The 20,149-nt window shown below is 40.0% G+C and overlaps 2 protein-coding genes across 3 annotated transcripts in view; both read right to left on the bottom strand.

Moving 5' to 3' along the window:
* The window catches only part of mical1 (microtubule associated monooxygenase, calponin and LIM domain containing 1), a 30,928-nt gene extending 24,411 nt beyond the window's left edge, over positions 1–6,517 (bottom strand). Inside the window, exons 1-3 of the mRNA XM_080497484.1 lie at positions 6,441–6,517; positions 5,702–5,784; positions 1,184–1,500 (exon numbers count right to left, since the gene is read on the bottom strand). Of these exons, the coding sequence (XP_080353610.1) occupies positions 1,184–1,441 (258 nt within the window). The 5' untranslated portion in view covers positions 1,442–1,500; positions 5,702–5,784; positions 6,441–6,517. The remainder of the gene's footprint in view (positions 1–1,183; positions 1,501–5,701; positions 5,785–6,440) is intronic.
* Positions 6,518–8,446: 1,929 nt separating this feature from the next.
* src (v-src avian sarcoma (Schmidt-Ruppin A-2) viral oncogene homolog) overlaps positions 8,447–20,149 on the bottom strand; it is a 36,713-nt gene continuing 25,010 nt past the window's right edge. For both annotated transcript variants that reach the window (XM_080496744.1, XM_080496745.1), the window contains 9 exons: positions 19,932–20,030; positions 18,815–18,918; positions 15,794–15,943; positions 15,082–15,237; positions 14,004–14,183; positions 13,579–13,655; positions 12,808–12,961; positions 11,112–11,243; positions 8,447–11,001 (listed from right to left, as the gene is read on the bottom strand). In XM_080496744.1, the coding sequence (XP_080352870.1) occupies positions 10,793–11,001; positions 11,112–11,243; positions 12,808–12,961; positions 13,579–13,655; positions 14,004–14,183; positions 15,082–15,237; positions 15,794–15,943; positions 18,815–18,918; positions 19,932–20,030 (1,261 nt within the window). In that variant the 3' untranslated portion in view covers positions 8,447–10,792. The remainder of the gene's footprint in view (positions 11,002–11,111; positions 11,244–12,807; positions 12,962–13,578; positions 13,656–14,003; positions 14,184–15,081; positions 15,238–15,793; positions 15,944–18,814; positions 18,919–19,931; positions 20,031–20,149) is intronic.

Here is a 20,149-nt window from a genome sequence, read left to right as displayed (position 1 = left end):
TTACTGAGCTCAACACATAGTCAGTCCAACTTTCATCGGATACACTTCCTGCTGCAACTGGGATTCAAACCGTTTCACCACAGTCGAGGTCAAGACAAAAAGGGCAAACACAAAGAAACCAAAAAATACTAATAAAATGAATTTTGCCCTTAAGACAAGCTGCACACAAACATCCTCAAAGCCCATTGGCCAAAACATTACATTGAAGCCAAACAGACAAACAGGACCTTTCAAAATGAAAGCAAAGACAAATTCCTATGTCTGCCCTCCATTTTAGAATAGGTTTTATTCCGATTTCTCTTTGGCATGTGCAAATTTAATGTAAACAACCTGACAGTAAGGAGAGCCTCTATCCCCAAACTGATCTCTGATGCTGGGAGCCCAAACCCCTGATTGTTGTTCTTGAATGTTTTCCAGCATTACTTAGAAATGATGGATCTCCAACATTGAGTTTTCTTCAGCTTTGGGTGTGATGGAGTTTATATATTTATATTATTATTTATATAAATAAGGTATTTTTGATCATGGTTCTATAATAATATTAGCCTCACACACAAGTGTAAGGCAAAGTTTGTGCTGTGCTATATTAGTATCAGAGGCTTAAAGTCCTTTCGTTATTTCCAGAACAATTCCCCTTGTTGGAAGTAATCTCTCAACACACTCCATTTATTTCAGCTCTTAAAATGGATGAGAAATTAGAAATTAAAATTTAAACACCTGCATGGTCATGTGATATGATTAAAATCTGTGGAGCTAAAAATATATAAACCGTAACGCTCTGAACTATAAATAGGATATCTTCTCAAATATGCCTATTTTTGGTGATGGAACCACAGTGTCAACTTCATCAAAGCCTATTGTGAGCTGAGAAGTTACTCCCTTCTTTATATCATAAACACTTGAAATGATGGATGAGTTTAAAAGCTGATAACATACAATGTAAACTGTAATCTAATGTTCAATTTGTACCTTTTTTCGTCAACGTTTCTGGTTTTCATAATAAAATAGAATATAAATCAAACTTCCTGTGAATAATATTATGACAATAAATATATTTTAATGTCAAAGAAATGTGAATTATGAAAAAGAATGTGTAAATGCTAAAGAATCAATCATTCATCATTAGTGAACTAGGTGTGGAGGTGTTTTAAAGATACAGTACACAGTTTCAGGTTGCTGCTACCTTGTTTTTGCTGCATGCTTTTCCTTGCTGGTAATCTGCATGAAAAGCTCTTTTGTCCAGCTTGGTCCACAACGCTTTGGCCTTCCAGTAGTTCAGCTTTTCCTTCAGCTGGATGTAAAAGTTCCTGAAGTCCTTTGGGTTGACGTCCAGCTGCCTGCAGAGGTCTGCAAAATGCTGCTTCACCTCCTCACAGCTCGGCGCTTGAATAAAGAGGTCAAAAGTCGCATGTGACGGGTTGGAAGAGTCCTGGCTCGCCATGGCTGAAGATCTAGGTCCGCAGGTCGAGTTGGCTTCTGCTCAATGGATTTACTGGTTGTCTGTGAAGACAAAGGTTATATCATGGTATTAACTCTTCCTACCTGGAAACGACTGAGCTGCAGGGAGAGGCTTTACTGGAACTGATCAAAGGGTTACGAGCTCCTTGCTTCCTTTATTGTTGCTATTTTCCAGAGGTGGTCCAGCCTTCTGGAAGTTCTACCTACTGTGCTGTAGGAAGTCCCCCTTTCCACCCCCACAGTCACACACACTACTAATTATAGGCCGCACGTTAAAGCGCCGTAGGATTCATGTCACCTGGTCTGCTGATTCATTAGTTACTTCCTCAACGTGGTTTCTGTGGCAATCTCTGACTTCACGACCGCCTTGCACTGTACGACCCGCCCACAGTCAATGTGTCATTCTCTCACGCTGCGTCCGTCATTAGCTCAGTAGGCAGCAGTTCATACTTCAATGGAAACGCATGTATGTCTAATAGACACACCGAGAATAGAAACTTTTCCACATGTTTGGACTAGAATAACAGCTGCAGAGGCCTGAGTTTTTGAGTGTCATGCTCCGTCTAAACAAATGGCCCAAATCCAATAGATGCTATTTGTTCAAGTGGAAAACACTTAAAAACTGCTGATATTCACATTTAAGAACTTAAATGTGATGATTATTTTTGCCCTCTTACTGCTGAGCCTCCTTCAGTAGTCAGGTCACCAAGGCTGTGCCATTTTTCTTTTTTTTTAACTACAGAATCAGGTCATTTATGATTTCTGCTGATGTGTAAAAAGCTCATTCATGATTTAATAACATCCACATGAGTTTACTGCAATTCATTTTTTTCCTCACATTGGCAAGTATAACATTCTTAGAATCACAGAGCGATTTGCCAAGAGGGCAAGGCTGCTTTTTCCATTCTCCTCAGTCGACATGTTTTCTTTTCGTCTTTGTTCAATTATTTTTAGCACATAAATGCTTCTTAAATTCCAACTAAAGCAGAGCTGTCACATCTTATTCAACAACAGTGGAAAATCAAAAGGAAAAAAAAAAAGTGTACACAATGATCCCCTTCGAGAAGTTAATTCTCAGCCTTTAAATCGTCATGTTCATATCTAACCTGGAGCCGCTGGGGTCAAAGGTCATGCACTGGGATTTGAACTTTGGAGCTTCTGCTTCCAGGCAGTATAACCTCTGGGCCACCACAGCACAATATAATGATGCACGAGGAATCACAGATTTATCATGAACACTGAGTGAACTATGATGATTGACTGGACTGTGCTTTACAAATTCAAAATGACTGAGGTGTAAATGTGAAAGAAAGGGATGAATTACTCCCATAAAGTGTGTCGCTAAAACATCGTATCCATTGACAGTCCTAGTTATTCTATAAGACAGAAATCTACAGACCTGAAGGAGGGAATTGAGACATCATCTAATTAAGTGTTTGTATTTACCGTTATTGCAATACTAAACAATGTAAATGGGACAATCAGAGTGAAACTCACAAGAACATCTGTTTAACTATTGCGTCCTCAGGTGCCTCATTTTAGAATCAATATACACAAACTGAAATACCTGAATACAGATGCAAATGCAGTATATGATTATTGCAATTCATTTTTTTATTTTTTTTTTTAAAGCACGGCACCTTATTTATCTAAATGCAGAAATAATTAACAAACAAAATTGAACAATTCAATTATATTCGTATTTTTTGAGGTGCACCATATAGAGATTGCAACTATGGTAGAGCTAGCACTTTTTGCATTTCAACCTATTTTATAAATAAATGCATCTGCAGGCTGCTCATGACAAGTTTAACCAGAAATATTCATTAGTAAAGTAAAAAAAATAAAAATGTCCTCTTTTTTTTTTTTGACAATTTCCACTTCTTGCACTTCTTTCATCAATCAACTTTATTTGTATAGCACGTTTTTTTTACACAATTAATGTACATAATACAAAGTGCTTAACATGACTTAAAAACAGTGCAAAGATACAATAGATAATTAAAAAAACAAATGAAAGTGCACACTCGCACGTATACACAATCACTGTTTATTTAGTGTTTAACATTATATATATCAATGATTAAAGTGGAAGAATTACATTGAGCAATAAAGCGGTGACAATGGAGGATACATTTCTCATAATTAGACACATTTGAAGCACAATACAAACCCACGACACAATGTTTGTTAGTCAACATTTACCGAAGGCGTGTTACTGTAGAGAACCTGTTACACCAGATTCATGTTTGAGTCAAGCACTCAAGTGATCGTTCAAATCAGCAAACATTCTCCAATATTCAGCACTGTTCTCACATCGACATGAAATGCAGACGCTTACATGCAACCCTGCAGAGTCGGAAGTGCGTTTTTTGAGATGAGGCTGCCGTTTCCTGTAACCAACACTGGAGTCTCATTTCCTGACGACAGCGGTTACCTCGCTGGCAACTCCCCTCCGCTGCAGAGTGTGCAGCCTCTGCCCTCCACCTGAGACGCAGAGGCTGTAATTACAGCCTGGGACCAATGCAGCACGTGACCCTGCTTGTGTGTATGTGTCAACCACGGAAAACTGCATTTAAAGTGCTATTACGTCCGACATTCCTCCCTCGCATTTACCTCACCAGTGACTCTCAAGAGATGTTTACTGCAAGCGAACAGCAGGATGACGCAGGTTTACAAAACAAACATGACAATCTCCCGGTTCTCTTCCTGCTTATTGCATTGTTGCTTTGCACGATTTAGAAAAAAACACCTGCATTCACAAAACGCTGTGACTTAAAATACATTGGAAGACGAACAACAAAGTGGCATTCGTTTGAACCCCTTTGGGCTCAAAAGATAGAAACCCCTGAGATATTAATATTGCACTGCAGCTTGAAGTCAAAAGCATAGCTCAGATGACGATACTGCAGCTGGCAACAAGCCATCTTCCAAACCGGCTTTACTCAATTTCGAGATGCTTCAAGTTGGAGGTGATCTATGCAAACAACACACGCAAGCCACATCCCATCCTGGACATCTCATAAGGCCAGGATGTCCAACGCGGAGAGACAAACAATTTAAACATCTACTAATCCAACAAGCACGTATTTGGAACGTGTGATCAATCTGCGAGGACACAGAGAAATACCCACCCATGCATCAATGTGAGGAGAGAGCGCAAACCCCTACATCACCGGCAGGCACATTCCAAAAGATTAGAACACAGGGGAAACGTTCATTTGTCAAAATATTTTAAACGGGCCTATTTCAAGCCTTTTTCGTTGTTTTACACCTCGAGGTATCCTGAAAATAGAAAGTCTCAAAATATTTGAATCGGATGTTTTTCCCTTTACTTTCGCTTTGTAACTGGAGGTGATAATTATCACAATTACAAAGCTTTTAAAAACATGTTTAAAAGTGATTGGGTTTTTAAAATTTTTTGAAGGTGAATCAGTTCATATTCGCACCTATAACATTTTTTTCCCTTACATATTATATCATTTCAGGTCATCTACACCCCATTTATTACATACATTGTTAAATTGCCATGACATTTAGATCCCGCTTCAAAACTTAGTTGCCTTCCTCTCAGTCATTAACCGTTGTGTAGATGCTACGTGAGAAGAGGCACTTTATGACGAGATCAGAACAGCTACCTTTGGTCAGACACGATTCAGCTACCAAGATAGAGAGCAGTTAAAAGTCTCTATAAAATAATCCAGTACATAGAATGGAAAGAAAACAACAACAACAACACTCGACAAGCAGGAAGAAGTTAGCAAAGACAAAAAAAAAAAAACATCTGTCAAAACTAAAAATAACGCAGACACTCATGTCAGTGCTTTTATCTAACTGTCAAAGCAGCGGCTGTATTTATACTTCTGTGCTGCGTTTCAGAGGAGCAGCGGCAAACTGTCATAAAACCCACAAACACATCTCCCTCATACTGTAAATATAGCACAGAGGAGCAGCAGCAGACCTTCATAAAACCCACAAACACATCACCCTTATACTGTAAATATGGCTTGAGGACGTGGTCATGCTGAAGGAGCATCAACCCTGACAAAAGTACACACAGTCATGGCCATGAGCTATCATCGTCATCATCTGGTGTGAAGCAATTCTGAATAAGAGACATGTTTTTACAGGAAATCAGTAAACAGAATCTGACAGAAACTACACGGAGTTAAAGGTGAAATGACCTGATTTGCCCTGTTGGCCTTGCTGTGGATTGGATTGGGATTGGAGTGGATTGACCCACCTTATTACACGTGTAAGCCTTTCGCAGAGTGTCTGTCGATGCTCTGTGTATCAGGCTGTTAGGATCAAACGCTGACCTCGCCCCTGTCAGGTGTTAGGAGAGGCACAAACATCGAAAGAGAAACAAGAGAATGAGTAGGACAGAAAACAACAGAATACCATTGCCTAAATAGATGAGCTTGAGGCACTGGCACATATTCCCTGCAAATGCTGCAGCTCATAATGGCAGGAATCTTATTGCAGAGGAGGGTGCGGCAGTGAATGTGATGTGCAGTCCCAACATGTTACCAAATGCAAGCAGGCACATTTCAATGAACAACCAAGAAGCCTTCCGGGCTGACATAAGAGGCAAAGTAAAAACAAAAGCAGTCTTGTATAAAGATCATAATAAAACAGTCATTTATATTTAAAACATACACTGAATGTCAATGAGAGGAAAAAGCTTTAAAACTATCAAAACAACTTAGGTGAAAAGTGGAAAGCATTGCTGCACCGACACATAAACACACACGCACGCACGCACGCACGCACACACACACACACACACACACACACACACACACACACACACACACACACACACACACACACACACACACACACACACACACACACACACACACACACACACACACACACACACACACACACACACACACACACACACACACACACACACATTCAGAAGTCTTCACACATTCAGAAATAAATGAGCTTCGCTGTATTAAAAGTTTCCTTACCAGACGCTGAGACGCGCAGGGAGCCGGTTTCTGTGAAACTGAGCCCCGGGGACCGTTTCCATGTTGTTTCTTTGTCTATTTGTTTCCCCCCCCTCAAAAAAGACAGAAAGCTCGTTCACCTGCGCCTCGCGCTCATTCTGCACGAGCGGAGCCGCTTCCGGGACTTTCTACTGGAGTGAACGCGAGCAGCAACGTCACGAGGTGCGAGGTGGAAGTGAGGAGGAACACCTTCATCCTCTGATGATAATAATAATAATAATAATAATAATATCATCATCTAAAAACTGCGAAAGAATATACACTGTAATTTACTGTAACCTGGATCAGACCTTGAAAATTTAAAAAACAAAGCAAATGCAACAAATTGTCATTTGTAATTTCTTCAAGGATGGTAATCTTTCATAAAAAAATGTGGACATAATGTATCAATCTTTTGAGGTTATCTAATTGGGTTTTAAAGGTAGGTTTTGTTCTGCTATATTTATCAGATATGACCTTTTTGAGAGCTCTCAGGTCCGATGGAAGTGATCCTTTAGTGGTACCAAAATCTAGAACTGAAACATGCTGTAATATATAATATGCCTCACAGCACAGAGGGCAGGACAGAGTGTAGTGTTTGTGTTTAAAGACTCTAGCTTTCAGATTTGAAGAGAACAAAACACTTTATTGTGCACACTTTTATTCATTTATTTATCTTTATGGTTTGAACTAAATGTTCATATTGTTTTGTGTCTTTTAATCGATTTTCAGGCATAAGTTATTACTCCTCAGTTTTGATTTGTTAATAACTTTAATATTTAGCCTTAAAGAAAATGTTTAGTGCTTCCTCAGTGGTCTACAGCTCCTTAACACGTCACACAGTCTGGTGACATGAATACATTATGGGATGAGGGCCTGTTTGGTTGTGCCTTCAATGTTCCGCAATGTCTTTCTCACATTAAAAATGCAGTATAAGTGACATTTGACTGATTGAGACCTGAGATGAATCAGTGAGAAGTGGCATCAACCATACTTTGAGGCTGGATATGAAAAAACATACATGCTGAAGGCTGTAAAATGCCTGACATGTCATTTCACATTTTGCAGTGAAGGTCAATTACACTTAAAAGCTTTAAAAATACATAGGTTTCTTAAAAAAGATAGTTAAATCACCTCTTTCCACTAAATAACTTAAAACATGAAGCTCGATAAACAGTTCTTAGGTTATTATGCTTCCATTGTAATAGTCTGGCTCACTTCAGATCAAACTTGGCTGGGGACTAAAATGAGATTAACGCCTCTGTCTTGGGTAATTTCCACATCTGATTACATAAATAAGGTAAGAAAGAAAATGAATGAACAAATTAGATCATAAAGAAGGTCATCTAACACAATCCAATGCAACCGCAATGCAAAAATATTTCTTTTTTTGCAAACAAAAAAAAAGAAATGACCTAACAAAATATGTACATGCAATATTCTTTACCTCGTGCAAATAAATAAGGCAATGGATAGCTTTATCCACAAAAATAACTTCAAACTATGAGCACAATCAGATCCCACCATCTATCAAAATAAATAAAAATAAATACAAAAATAAATGCACTCCATCTGGTTCTTTGGGAGCTGACCTGTTACGGACTTTCACCTAATATATCAGCAGAGTGGCTCCAGCTGGAAGTTGATGGATGTTCTTTTGAAAATATGCTTTTCCACCCAAACTTAAATAGTGTAGCTTCACTTATCTGTAGATGTTTCATACTGCCACAATGTGTGTGTGTGTGTGTGGGGGAGCTCCATTCTGCTACTACAGAAACAGAATTTGATATATCATTATAATACAAGTTGACATTGCTGTTGGATATAAAGCACTCTCGACTCAGTAAGTAGATGATCAAATACAGGCCATTTGTGGAGAGTTTGTATGTTCTCCATATGCATGCAGGTGAATTGGTGACATGGAGAAAGGGTCGAGGATGTTTGGAGGGGTCAGCTAGGATAAAGTAAAGAGTTGTAGAAGATGAACGGACTGTTGGCAATATACAAATTTTATTCAAATGTAGGTTCAACTTTGAACAATATTCAGCAGGATTTAACAAATTTATGTGAAAATTCCCATTGCATACAGTAGAAAAGAGTATATATATATATATTTATATTTATGTAGGAATATCACAGATTTAAAAAAATATCTGCATAGCCAGAGAAGAGACCAACAGAACCCCACAGGAAATGCTCTTGGCTTATGATCAAGGCTGCATACCGACTAAATAACCGTTTACATGCACACATTTTCCATGTTTTTGCTCATGAACATTCAATGAGACAGCGGGAAAAAAGAGGGGTACAATGCCAGATGACCTGCTTACACCGGTGCACATCAATGCCTTCATTATAGCACAGCCTATGTCCACAGGACACAGATCTCGAGCTCTTTTTCTATGTGCAGGTCTTTATCAGTCGTGCTCTCAGAGATCCAGGCTGGAGATGATCGATCAGACCACCTGAGCAAGCATAGAGGTACATGCAGAGGGTGGCAGCACACACTGTTGGTCAGATGCAATCAAGAAAACACACACTTGACACACAAAAGAGAGACAAATTACTTGTTCAATTGTCAGCCGCCACAGGAGTACCAACATGATCTGAAGACAGTCAGGATGTAAATAGCGGTGGCAAACAACAGGAAGGAGAAGTACATAATCAGCAGTGGGCAACACTGAACTGTTTAAAAAAAAAAAAAAAAAAGTTTCAGTGCGATCTCTCTGTACCACATCTGTCAGACACATTGAAAATGTACAACTAAGATAAGTTTCACAGAAAAACGTGCACAAATAAACATGTAATGAAGTGTTGCAATGATATATCACTTTTTGTTTTACTCAACCCATAAAAGTACCATGAAGATGTTTAAACAATTATGGCAAAAATAAACAAATGGGTTATTTTAAAAGGAATAAATTATGAAGCTATATACAAAATATTAGCACTGAGGATATTTACAATTGTGTCAATATGCCAATTTATTTTTATTTTTTTTTCCTGTACATGCCTATGTATTGATGGGAAAGCCTTGGGGTTTGCCCACCCTCAAGGGCCGAGTGAGGCTCAACCCACATAAAGCACAAATTCCCTAATGTAATTATCTCCAGTGTAAGGGTGTGCTCCAAAGACGCACAAATTAGTGAAATGGCATTATTGGATTAATCAAATTCTTCACATCAATGAAGGTCAGAGCTGAAGGCAAAGATAAAAAGCAGAGTCACCTGATTCTAATTTGAGTGCCCGGAAAGAAATCGGCACAAAACCAACACTGGTGAGCCGGTCGATACTGTACACAGGCGCAGAGCCTCTCTTTCTTTAAATCATCGTAAGAAAAGTTTGGAGTATTAAAATACACTTTTACATAGAAGAGCGTAAAAAAAAAAAAGAAAAAAAAAAAGACATTTTCATTGGCACAAAAATGCTTGCAGCAGAATTCTTGCCCACACCATCCTGAGATGACCGTTGGTGATCAGTAGCCGTTTGTCTGCAGTACGAAAAGTCACAGTCAGAAAATAGATAGGCAGACTCTGCCTCTTCTTTTCTTTGTGTTGAGCTGATCACAGCAAAAAAACAGACTGCACATGATACCAGGAGTCCAGAGTCTTATATAGAGCCTCACAGCAGCTACTAAACTAGACTTTCTGTTGTACAAGGGAAGCACGGTTATAAAATAGAAGCGTGATATTTATTTTTTCCAGTTGATCCAGGTGTAATATATAAAAAAAAACAAAATCTGCAAAATCCAAACAAATTGCTGCATGTCACAAATAGTTGCTTTTCAAGGGGGAACAAATGGAAGACCGTTTGTGTAAATGTATTTCAAATGGGTTTCCCCTGCCCTCAACAAAAGTAGTAAAAATAGACATCCTGCAGAAGTGTTTTCAGCAGGAAAATACTTATAGCCAATATTTATTCTGGTATTTTGTACCGGTGTGCAGCCTCGCATGTTGTAGTCATGTGTCACTTGCAGTGTGACGTTGGCAAACTACAAAATCAGACAGATGAAGTACCACAGGAAGGATGCATGAAGGTATTCAAGCAATTGACAAAGAAATGGAGGGTAGAAAAGGCTCATGTCTGTTCAAGTTATGCATAAGAAGCCAAATCACTTGAAAATTGTCCCTCAGAACAGACGCACCGGAGGAAATGATCATGACTTTGGAAAGACAAAATTTTGCTGATTGGTTTCATGTCCCACTGACGAGAATCACTGATTGTATCCGTGATGAAAACAAACATGACACTCGTGCACCCTTGTGTCCATGCACTGTAAAGCAGATGCACATGCCCCGTTCTTGCACTTCTTGACCACATGCACAGCAAAGTTGTTACAGGTTCTCTCCTGGCTGGTACTGAGGTTCTGTAGAGGTGAAATAATCCTCCAGGAAGCCCTGCAGGTACTCAAAGGTGGGCCTCTCTTCAGGTTCCTTCCTCCAGCAGGTCAGCATGAGCTCGTGTAGGGATTCAGGGCACTCCGTTGGGCACGGCATCCTGTAACCGCGCTCTACCTGGTCTAGCACTTCCCGGTTCACCATACCTGAGAGGGAAAGAACAAAAAAAACCACGCTAGAGATATGTATCACAAATAAATCTATCAAAAAGGACTGTTTCTGCTGTTTGTGTATGCCATAAGTACTTGAGTGTTACCTGGATAGGGCACTCGGCCTTTGGTGGCCAGTTCTGTTAGCAGGATACCAAATGACCAGACGTCAGATTTAATGGTGAAGCGGCCGTACAGCGCCGCTTCAGGAGCCGTCCACTTGATGGGAAACTTGGCTCCTGTAAGACAATAAGTTTATCATAAAGTCAAAATGTCAAAATTGTAGCAGACTGAAAGAAGAAGGTTGCATTGAGGGGGGAAAAAACGGTGTGAAATCAATGACTCCCAAAGCTGATGTCACGTGACGTAATCAAAGGATGAGAGGTCTTGCCCTCAATCAGATTGTCACTGTATCCTGGGGTGGTTGTTGATTAGGGTGAGATTGAGGGTAAATTCCACCTGGAGCGGCTGTGGGGTGTCACAGCAGTTCCCCGCAGCAGCGTCCCAGAAGTGGAGAATGCTTTGACACCGACTCTTGGCCAGTTGCCAGCAGGTGACATTGAATGAGTACAGTGAGTGAGATATGATCAGTCAACCAACACATGACTCATTGTTTTGAAAATGGCCATATTCACTGTTTCTCCCAGTTGACTGTTTCCACAGAGCTGGTCCTCAGGGAGACGCCACACCTGCTGTTTTCAGGTTAAGCCTATTGAAGTTTGAGACTGAGTGCAGTGCAGCAAAATAGGTGTTAACGTGACTCTATATACTCGTGCAACTCTAAAACCAAAACCGGTCTTTAGGCCGATCTCAGTGCAGTTCTTGTCACGCTCTTGTGCGGTGCAAGTGCAGCGTGAAAGCAACCACAATAGTGGCACAGCAACTGCCTCAAGTATTTGAAATGGCTCTTGTAGTCTGATGAGCTATGCAGTATGGGCTGTTCTCTCATACGATCAGACATGGAGGAGTAAAAGAAAAACAACTGAGGCACAAGTGAAAGCAAAAAACCGAAAATTCAATGCCTCATTGAGTTTTCTGATAACTTCTCGAACACGCAACAACTGATAAGAATAATGATGGAAGTGTGTTGAGTCAAGCCGGTTTTTATTGTCCACCGGGGGGCAATTAGTTCTGCAGTCAGGGACATTTCTGCATCTGGAAGGAAGAAACTGGAACTGGTGGTGGGCCTGCAAGGATCAGTGTCTTTCTCGGCTGTGCGAGCATATTTTGTGCATATTTTCACAATGCCTATTCTTATGAGTAAAAAGTAAATAAAATAGGTGTAAATCATAATCAAAAAAAGTTTAATCTACCATAAAAAATTAGTTTGGATGAAAATGCATCCACTGATTCCCTGCTGTGCACAGGTCAGTTTCTTGTCAAAGGTTGTGTTTAAGATTCAAATGCATAAAACTCAAAAGCTACTTATGAAATATTTAAGACTATAAAATAGGAAGCGAAGAAGCAGAAAAGGAAATGTGTATTGAGTGTAAAAAATGTACATTATGGTTATAACCATGTTAAAACTTGTTTTAAACAAGTTTTTTGTGTGAAAACTAGAGCTATTTTTATTTTTATGGTAATAGATAACTGGCCTGGTGTAAATTAATGGTCAGCTGTGTATTTTTCCATAACTTCAAGTAGCGGTTCCAAAAGGAGAAACTTAAATCATCAATAGACTTAAGCCCAAAAAAGGGCTTTTGGTTTGTCAATGGAGGATATAAAGAAACCACGATGCAAAAGAAAAAGGCCTTTAAAAACAACAGATGCAATAAACTAAGGTTTGCTCGGTTGTGGTCTCACCTTGCCGGGCAGTGTATTCGTTATCCTCAATGAGCCGAGCCAGACCAAAATCAGCCACTTTGCAAACCAGGTTGTCTCCAACCAGGATGTTAGCAGCTCGGAGATCTCGGTGCACATAGTTCATCCTCTCCACGTAGGCCATCCCGGAGGCAATCTGACAAACATGCATAAAGGCACATTTTGAGCACTCTTCTCATCCCTGGTCATCTCTATATAGCTATATGCATGATGTAAACTGAGACTTAACTCGCTCCAAATATGTAAAATGACATCTCAATTTTTATATCATACATTAAGGCAGGACTTCTTAAAAGTTTATTGGAGGTGCTTTATTACATTAAAAGCTGTCGAAATCCACATGCATCTCTTCTCATGCTAGTTTGAGGGTTTCAATTTAAACTTGATCTAAATATTAACAATTATATTCTGAATAATAAATGAATAAATATATTTTTAAAAACCCTAGAGATTTATTGTCTTAACTTTCAAACTTATCTTTATTGAATAAAGTATTAATTTGTACGATGAGGGCAAAAACTCTTCTCATGGTTGTAGAGGTTGCAGACTGCTAAACCGTGATATTGAAAATTTCCACAACCTGAAAATACTTAAGTTTAAGGACAGCAAGTCTCCACACCATAAATTTAAATATATTTGAAGTATTTGGGTTCTCAAAGCTCAGTAGGACCTCATGTGTTGTGTAATTTCAGCTGTGTGTGGCTAAAACTCCACAATGGCTTGAGCAGTGAATGGTAAAGAGTCATTTCTGACCTGTGAGGCCATGTCCACCAGCTGAGGGAGCCGGAGCATCTTTCCCATGTCTCCTTTCAGGAAGTCCAGTAAGCTGCCTGCCAGCGGAAAAACACACAGCAGGAGAGACGATTCAGATAACAGCTGGAACTGTTTGAAATCTGAATGATCGCAATTAAATTAAGGACTTATCAATTTAAACATGCATGATGGTGAAAAAAGTATTATACAAGTGAAAATCTGTTAATTTCTACTCAACAGGGTTTGCAGAAAACAGTGTTGTATAAATGTAATAATGTCCATAACGTGGAATAATGTTATTGGCCATTTTAAGGTTTCCACTCACATTTCCACTCATAGATATTCGACCATGATCATTTGTCTTTCTAATTAACTGAATTATAGAAACCACGAATGGTGTGAAAATGTCCCGGTGCCTTGCAGACCTTGTCCCATGTATTCAGTGACGATGTAGATGGGCTCCTCGGACACCACGGCGTACAGCTGAACCAGCTTCTCATGCCTCAGTTTCTTCATGACCTGAGCTTCTTCCAGGAATGCTTCGGGAGACATGGTGCCCGGCTTCAGGGTCTTTATGGCAACACGCGTTGTACCATTCCATGTTCCTGAATGGAAGGAAGAAAGAAAAAAAAAAAGCTATCAGACACTACGGGTATCAATAACACCAGTACATATTTTTCCACACACTGGAGGGAAAGTTTACACAGCTGGATTCAATCTGGGCTAAATCCTGAAATCCCTGTATTGCCATGATTAAATTTTGGTTGGGTGCCAAACTTCCTGTACTGTCAAAATAAAATATAGTCTTGATTTCCTCTAAAAAATTGCCTAGAAAGAAGAAAACATTGAAAACGCCGGCGGTTCACATTAATATGACAAGATCATAAAGGTTGTAATTTGCTTATGGGAAGAAGATGGTCTTCGTTTTATTTATTCATTGCATTCAATCAATCCTCTTTGCACAGAGCACATGACCACAAATAATATTCTCAATTAAACTATTTTGATGCTGAAATCACAGCCTGTATATTAGTGTGTATGGGGTGTCATATTTGAGTGTATTTCATTTCAGCCATGCATTTTACTTTTAGAATTGATATTTCCTCTATTCAATCTATTCCATGTTGCATTATCCAATCAAGGGTTGCAGTGGGTTCTATTTCCAAAAAGTGATCTAAAGAAGCTTATTGTCATAACCTTTCCTCGAACCCCCCCCCCCATAAAAAAAAACAACAACCCCAAATGGCATGAAAGAAGAGGGAGTTGTAAAAAAATTATAAAACAACATGCTATGAATAATAAATGAACAGACTGCAGCAGTAGACAGTGTAGCACCACATTAGTATTAAATACTTCGACAACTTTTCAGTCCCTGACTTAACAGCTAAAAGTCCCTGACAGCTCAATGCTGTCAATTGCACTATCTGAAGAATACAAAGTCATTTTCCCTGGAGGTAGACGGTTCAAGGTTTTACATTAGAAACAAATCAACCGGTGACGTACCCATCCAGACTTCTCCAAAGCAGCCCTGTCCCAGCTTGAGGTCAAGCCGCAGCGACTCTCTGGGGATCTCCCAGGCATCCTTGGCTAAACCCTGAGTCTGAGGCTTCAGGACGGGGCAGATGTCGGACAGACTGTGACACAGTCCGTCAGCGTGCTCTGAGGAGGGGAGACGCAGGTCAGGTTCACTCATAATGCTCTGTTGCCACGGTAACCACACCCCACATGGAGGTCACTGAGATACCCCGAAGTACATGTCAGTATCACAGAGAGGCTTCATAGGGGCAGAGATATATATACATTAAAAATATAGATTTCAGTTCTGCTGATGATGTTATATTCCAGAAATCAAATAACTTCCAGAACCTCCAGAATAACTTAAAAATCACGCAGAACACACATGGTCACATGTTGGAACTTTCTTACAATGTAAAGCTGTTAAACATTATAGAAGTCACGCACACCGAAGAACCAAAATCCCCCAAACAGACTGATGCTCCCATCTCAGAGTTCATCCCACATCTTAATACAGTCCTCTCTTCTGTGACCTTCAATAACTCATATGTGTGACTTTAAGAAGAAACACAATCAGATTTTTCCCTAATTGTGGCCACTTGCCCTACAGACACGTGGCTCAGAGGAAATATCTGACTGATGGACAAAATCATCATTAGAAAAGATTCACTCTGTATCATTATTTCTGTTACAAACTTACTGCGATAGTGGTTGACGAGCTGCTGCAGGGTGACGAACTGTGTGCGTGACGTGATGTAGAAGCCTCCACTGTCCAACTTCCTGATCTTGTAGTGTTTCACATTCAGGCCTTTGGTGTTGTCGTAGTCCAACACAGACAGACAGTACGCACCTGGAAGCAATGCAACACACACAGGATAAGGCATTAGAGGTAAAGTCATACAATGACATTCATCAGAGTGACAAAAAAATAAATAAAAAAATGGGGCAAATCAAATTGGTAGGGAGAGCACTTCTAATCAGAGAGGCATACTGCATCTTCTGTGTCCATTGATGAGAGCAAATGTGAAAACACATTTAAGTCTGAAATACATAGTTTTTCAATGGATAAAATGCTTAAAAACGGTACCAGGTGAGGAGCAGCAATGGTATTGCTGCTCCTCGATACCTTTATTGTAAATTATTATTTCCCGATTTTTGCTACTGAAAAATCTCCAATTGATTCAAGAAAAAAAAAAAAAAATACAATCAAATGACCAAACACCCCAAAAAAACAGTTAAAAAGATCATACACATTCAGGAAAAATATACTTTTTAATTTATTAAAAAAATAATAATACTGGGGCAAATGAAATCAGTAGATGCAGAGACGAGTTCCACAAAAAGTCTACATGACAATGTCGGAATCAATGCGATGCTTTCAAAATTTCAAGAACAGCTATTTTCATCCATAAATAAGGTAATTTAGAAAAAAAACAGAGCTAAAATGTTTTTTGTTGTAGTTTTATTCATTTTCAAATTCAGAAAAACTAAGCCAAATAAAGCTTTTTAATTTTGTCTTTTTCTTTTTTTTTACAAAATCAATTAAGAGGTTTTACTTAAGTGGGGGTAAATTAAAGTGGTAGAGGCAACCTTTTCCATTGCGGGAAAAAAAAGAAGCTTCCAATAATTTGAAGCCCGAGGATGGACTCTAAGTTTACTTCACCACTGGAGGGCAGTGCAATTCAAGTTAGAAAACAGCGTAAACTGACAGGGCTCCCCAAGGCGACGCCTCCCCCTGTTCTCTCTGTTTGAACTGGGTGATATGGCCTCTGGTTGAAGAGTCCTCTGCTCCACACTGACCTAATTCTGTCTTTTGCTCTCCCACACAGTTTCTCCTACACTGCTTCAGCTCGCCCATCCTCTCACGGTCTGTCCGTCTCTCCCCTCCTTCGGCCCTCTCTCTTCATTTCATTCACAGCCGATGTACACATCCTGTGATGGTAATCCTTTACTGTGCAGGAGCGTGCACATCTCCAAAGAGCCGGCTGAGCCTCTGGGGACGCCGCAGCAGCAGCAGCAGCAGCAGCAGCAGCAGCAGCAGCAGCAGCAGCAGCAGCAGCAGCAGCAGCAGCAGCAGCAGCAGCAGCAGATCAGATCCAGGCTCCACACGGTCTCACAGGCATCAAATCCAACCTTTTCTCCATCTGCCCGACTCGTGTCTCCTCTGTACCCACACAGCAGGGTGACACGTTTCACTTCTGGAAAGAACTAGCTTTATTCTTTTCAATGCCTTTTTTGATTTCCAGTGAGAAATGTCACCGAATTCAAAGCCAACCTTCAGGCTTTCATGTGAACAATTCACAAGTCCATAATCCGACACACACAGAAACACACAGACACACACACGTAGGATAAAAATGCCAGGGACAAAATGTTCTCAAAGCAAACTTGTTGATCATTGCCATAGACATAATAAAGGTCTTCTTCCCCATATGATTTTACTTTCTCATGCTAACTACCACGTTTGCATCGCACGATGATGCAAACAGTCATAACAAACCTTGAAGAAGGCCTTTAAAAATGACCCCTCTGTTTAATAGAACTGTGAATTGTTTGGAAATACTTTAATAAGGAGGAGACCTGAGACCATTACAACCACCAGAAAACAGGCTTTTAGTGATAAAGCAATGGAAAGTTAGCTGTATATTAACATGTTTTTAGAAATCCAGAAGGCTCGTAACAAACGGTAAAATCCACAATACAAAAGAACAAGACGTTGGAGAAGAAAACGAAGTAGGTTTCTGTATGATGTGTCTCCATACAAATCACAAAGTGGTTGGATTTTCAGAAGCTCAACATGTAAAGGTTTCCTTGATGAGTCAGTAAAAACAATCCCTCTGCAGCTCCAATGCAACAGCCACTACACGCATCACTCACTTCCGTTGCAGCTTCTTCCTTCGAGTCGCTGCTTTAACTGTTGCAACGTTAGTATTCCAGTCGCACCTTTCTATTTCTGTTCATTTGGATTTGAGTCGGGACTGTTGCATTCAGGTTTCAATCTTTGCCTGATAAGATTGCATTTTTGCTGTTGCGTTTCCAGTTTGACTTTTGTGTTGCGACATTTAAATTCCTGCTGCCAATTTTGCGTGCGTGTTGTGACTTTTGTATTCATGTTACCAATTTTGTATTTGTGTTTTAGTCTTTCAACTGTTGCGTCGATCCTGTAGCCCATTTTTATTTTTGTGAGTTCTTCTGCATTATGCAGTAAACGCCTCAGGACTTTTGCATTCATGATGCGGCTTTTCAAAATTGTTGAATCATTTGCACCTGTTGTCTTTGCCCCAGTATTTCAGTTCTTACTCATTCATGTTGTGACCTTTTGCAGTTGTAGTACGATTCTTGAACTTGTGCTGCGAAGCTCAGTTGTATATTTAACATTTGCGATGCAGTGTGTGCATCTTTTGCACCTCACTTCTGTATCTATCTTGTGGTTACTTCATTAATTTTTAGTATTTTAATGAACATTGCACTTACCATTGTATGTTATGGCGTTTTTGCTGCAGCTTTTGAATTTTTGCATTTTCAATTGTGTTCTTTATCACATTTGCACTGTCTCATATTTGTCAAATCTGGACCACCATAGTTTTCTCCATCCCAACATAAACTGTAAACGTTACCCTAATTGAATAAAAACCTCCATTTAGAGATTATCTTCTTTTTTTCTAATGCTCAATGACATTTGATCACAGGCTTTACAGTCTGAACAGGCAGACACACTTACCTTTGGTGGTTTCACTCTCTCTCACCAGGAAAGTCCCTCTTTTGTTCTCTAAACTTAGCAGCAGCCTCTCTGAATCACGGCGTGTGATTTTGCCAAAGTACCACCTGGTGATGTCGGGAGGGGGAGAGAGAGAGAGAGGGAGAGGGAGAGAGAGAGAGAGAGAGAGGGGGGGGGGGGGGAGAGCATTGATGAGGGGAAGAAGATGTACGTGGGAGGAAGAAAGGAAAAAGCACATGAAGCTTTGCCCACAGATTCAGACAGAGTGTATTCCAGATGCGGTGCAGAGCAGCAGCTGCTTACCTGGACTCTATAGTCAGTGTGAGATGACTGGTGGTGCAGGAGGCAAAGGCAAGAGATGGAGTCGTTACAAAAAAAGTTAGTTTGTGGGAATCATCGAACGCAAGCAGGTTAGTGAGTATAAAGTTCACAGAGAGAAGTAAATATAGGGTAGCACGATGATCTGAAAGAATAGACCGACACTGTGGAATAGTTGCTGTCCTGCGTGGAGCTGCAGAAGAATGAGCTCTAACCTGAAATTAGATTTTTTTTTTCTAATGGCTTTCAGTTTTGACACATCAGTAAATTACATTTCAGGCATATTTGAGTCTTAGTGATAGCTAACAAGTAAAACTATAGAAGCTACAGAGTTGATGGTATTTTCAAGGTCACACTCATTGCATGCACCCCCCCCCCCCCCCCCCCCCCCCCAAGAGATGTTACAATTTTAGCTTTTAGCCAATCATTAACTTTGTGTAAAATCTTATTTTACTAAACCTAAGTATTGTATAGATGCAAGAGCTTTTTCTTTTCTTTTCTGCAAGCAACCAAAATCCCATCAGCTTTTTTTCCAAGCTTCTCATTTTCCTATTCTATCCTATCTTTTTTTGCGAAACATAGCAAACCAGATTAGAGCTACAACCTCTCTTCTACATTCCAGCAAGGCAGCCAATAAATGAACCCCTCACCATGCCAAACTATTCTTTGAAGAACTCATTATATATACGTAAAAGGAAAAAAAAATTAAAATCACACGCTTTAGCATCAATGGTTGCATGCACTTGGTGAAAGGACAGATAAAAGAGAGAGAGCAAGTTTAAAGAAAAATGAAGGGGTTTACTCTTCTGCTTGGATGGAGTCAGATGGAGCCACATAATTGCTGGGGATATAACCGCTTTTTCCAGTGGTCAGGGAGCGCGCCAGCCACCAGTCCCCTTCTCTGCACACATGAAATGACAACACGCTGCTTTACCGCGGCTCATCACACATCCAAAAACACACACACGGCCCTTTTATCAAGCGTCTCGGAGTGGAAAGAACTGGACGCCGTTAATAATC

This window comes from Blennius ocellaris (genome assembly GCF_963422515.1).
Source record: "Blennius ocellaris genome assembly, chromosome: 5".
NCBI lineage: Eukaryota > Metazoa > Chordata > Actinopteri > Blenniiformes > Blenniidae > Blennius > Blennius ocellaris.
The sequence above is the reverse complement of the archived record's forward strand: the minus strand, read 5'-3'. Positions and strand labels throughout refer to the sequence as shown.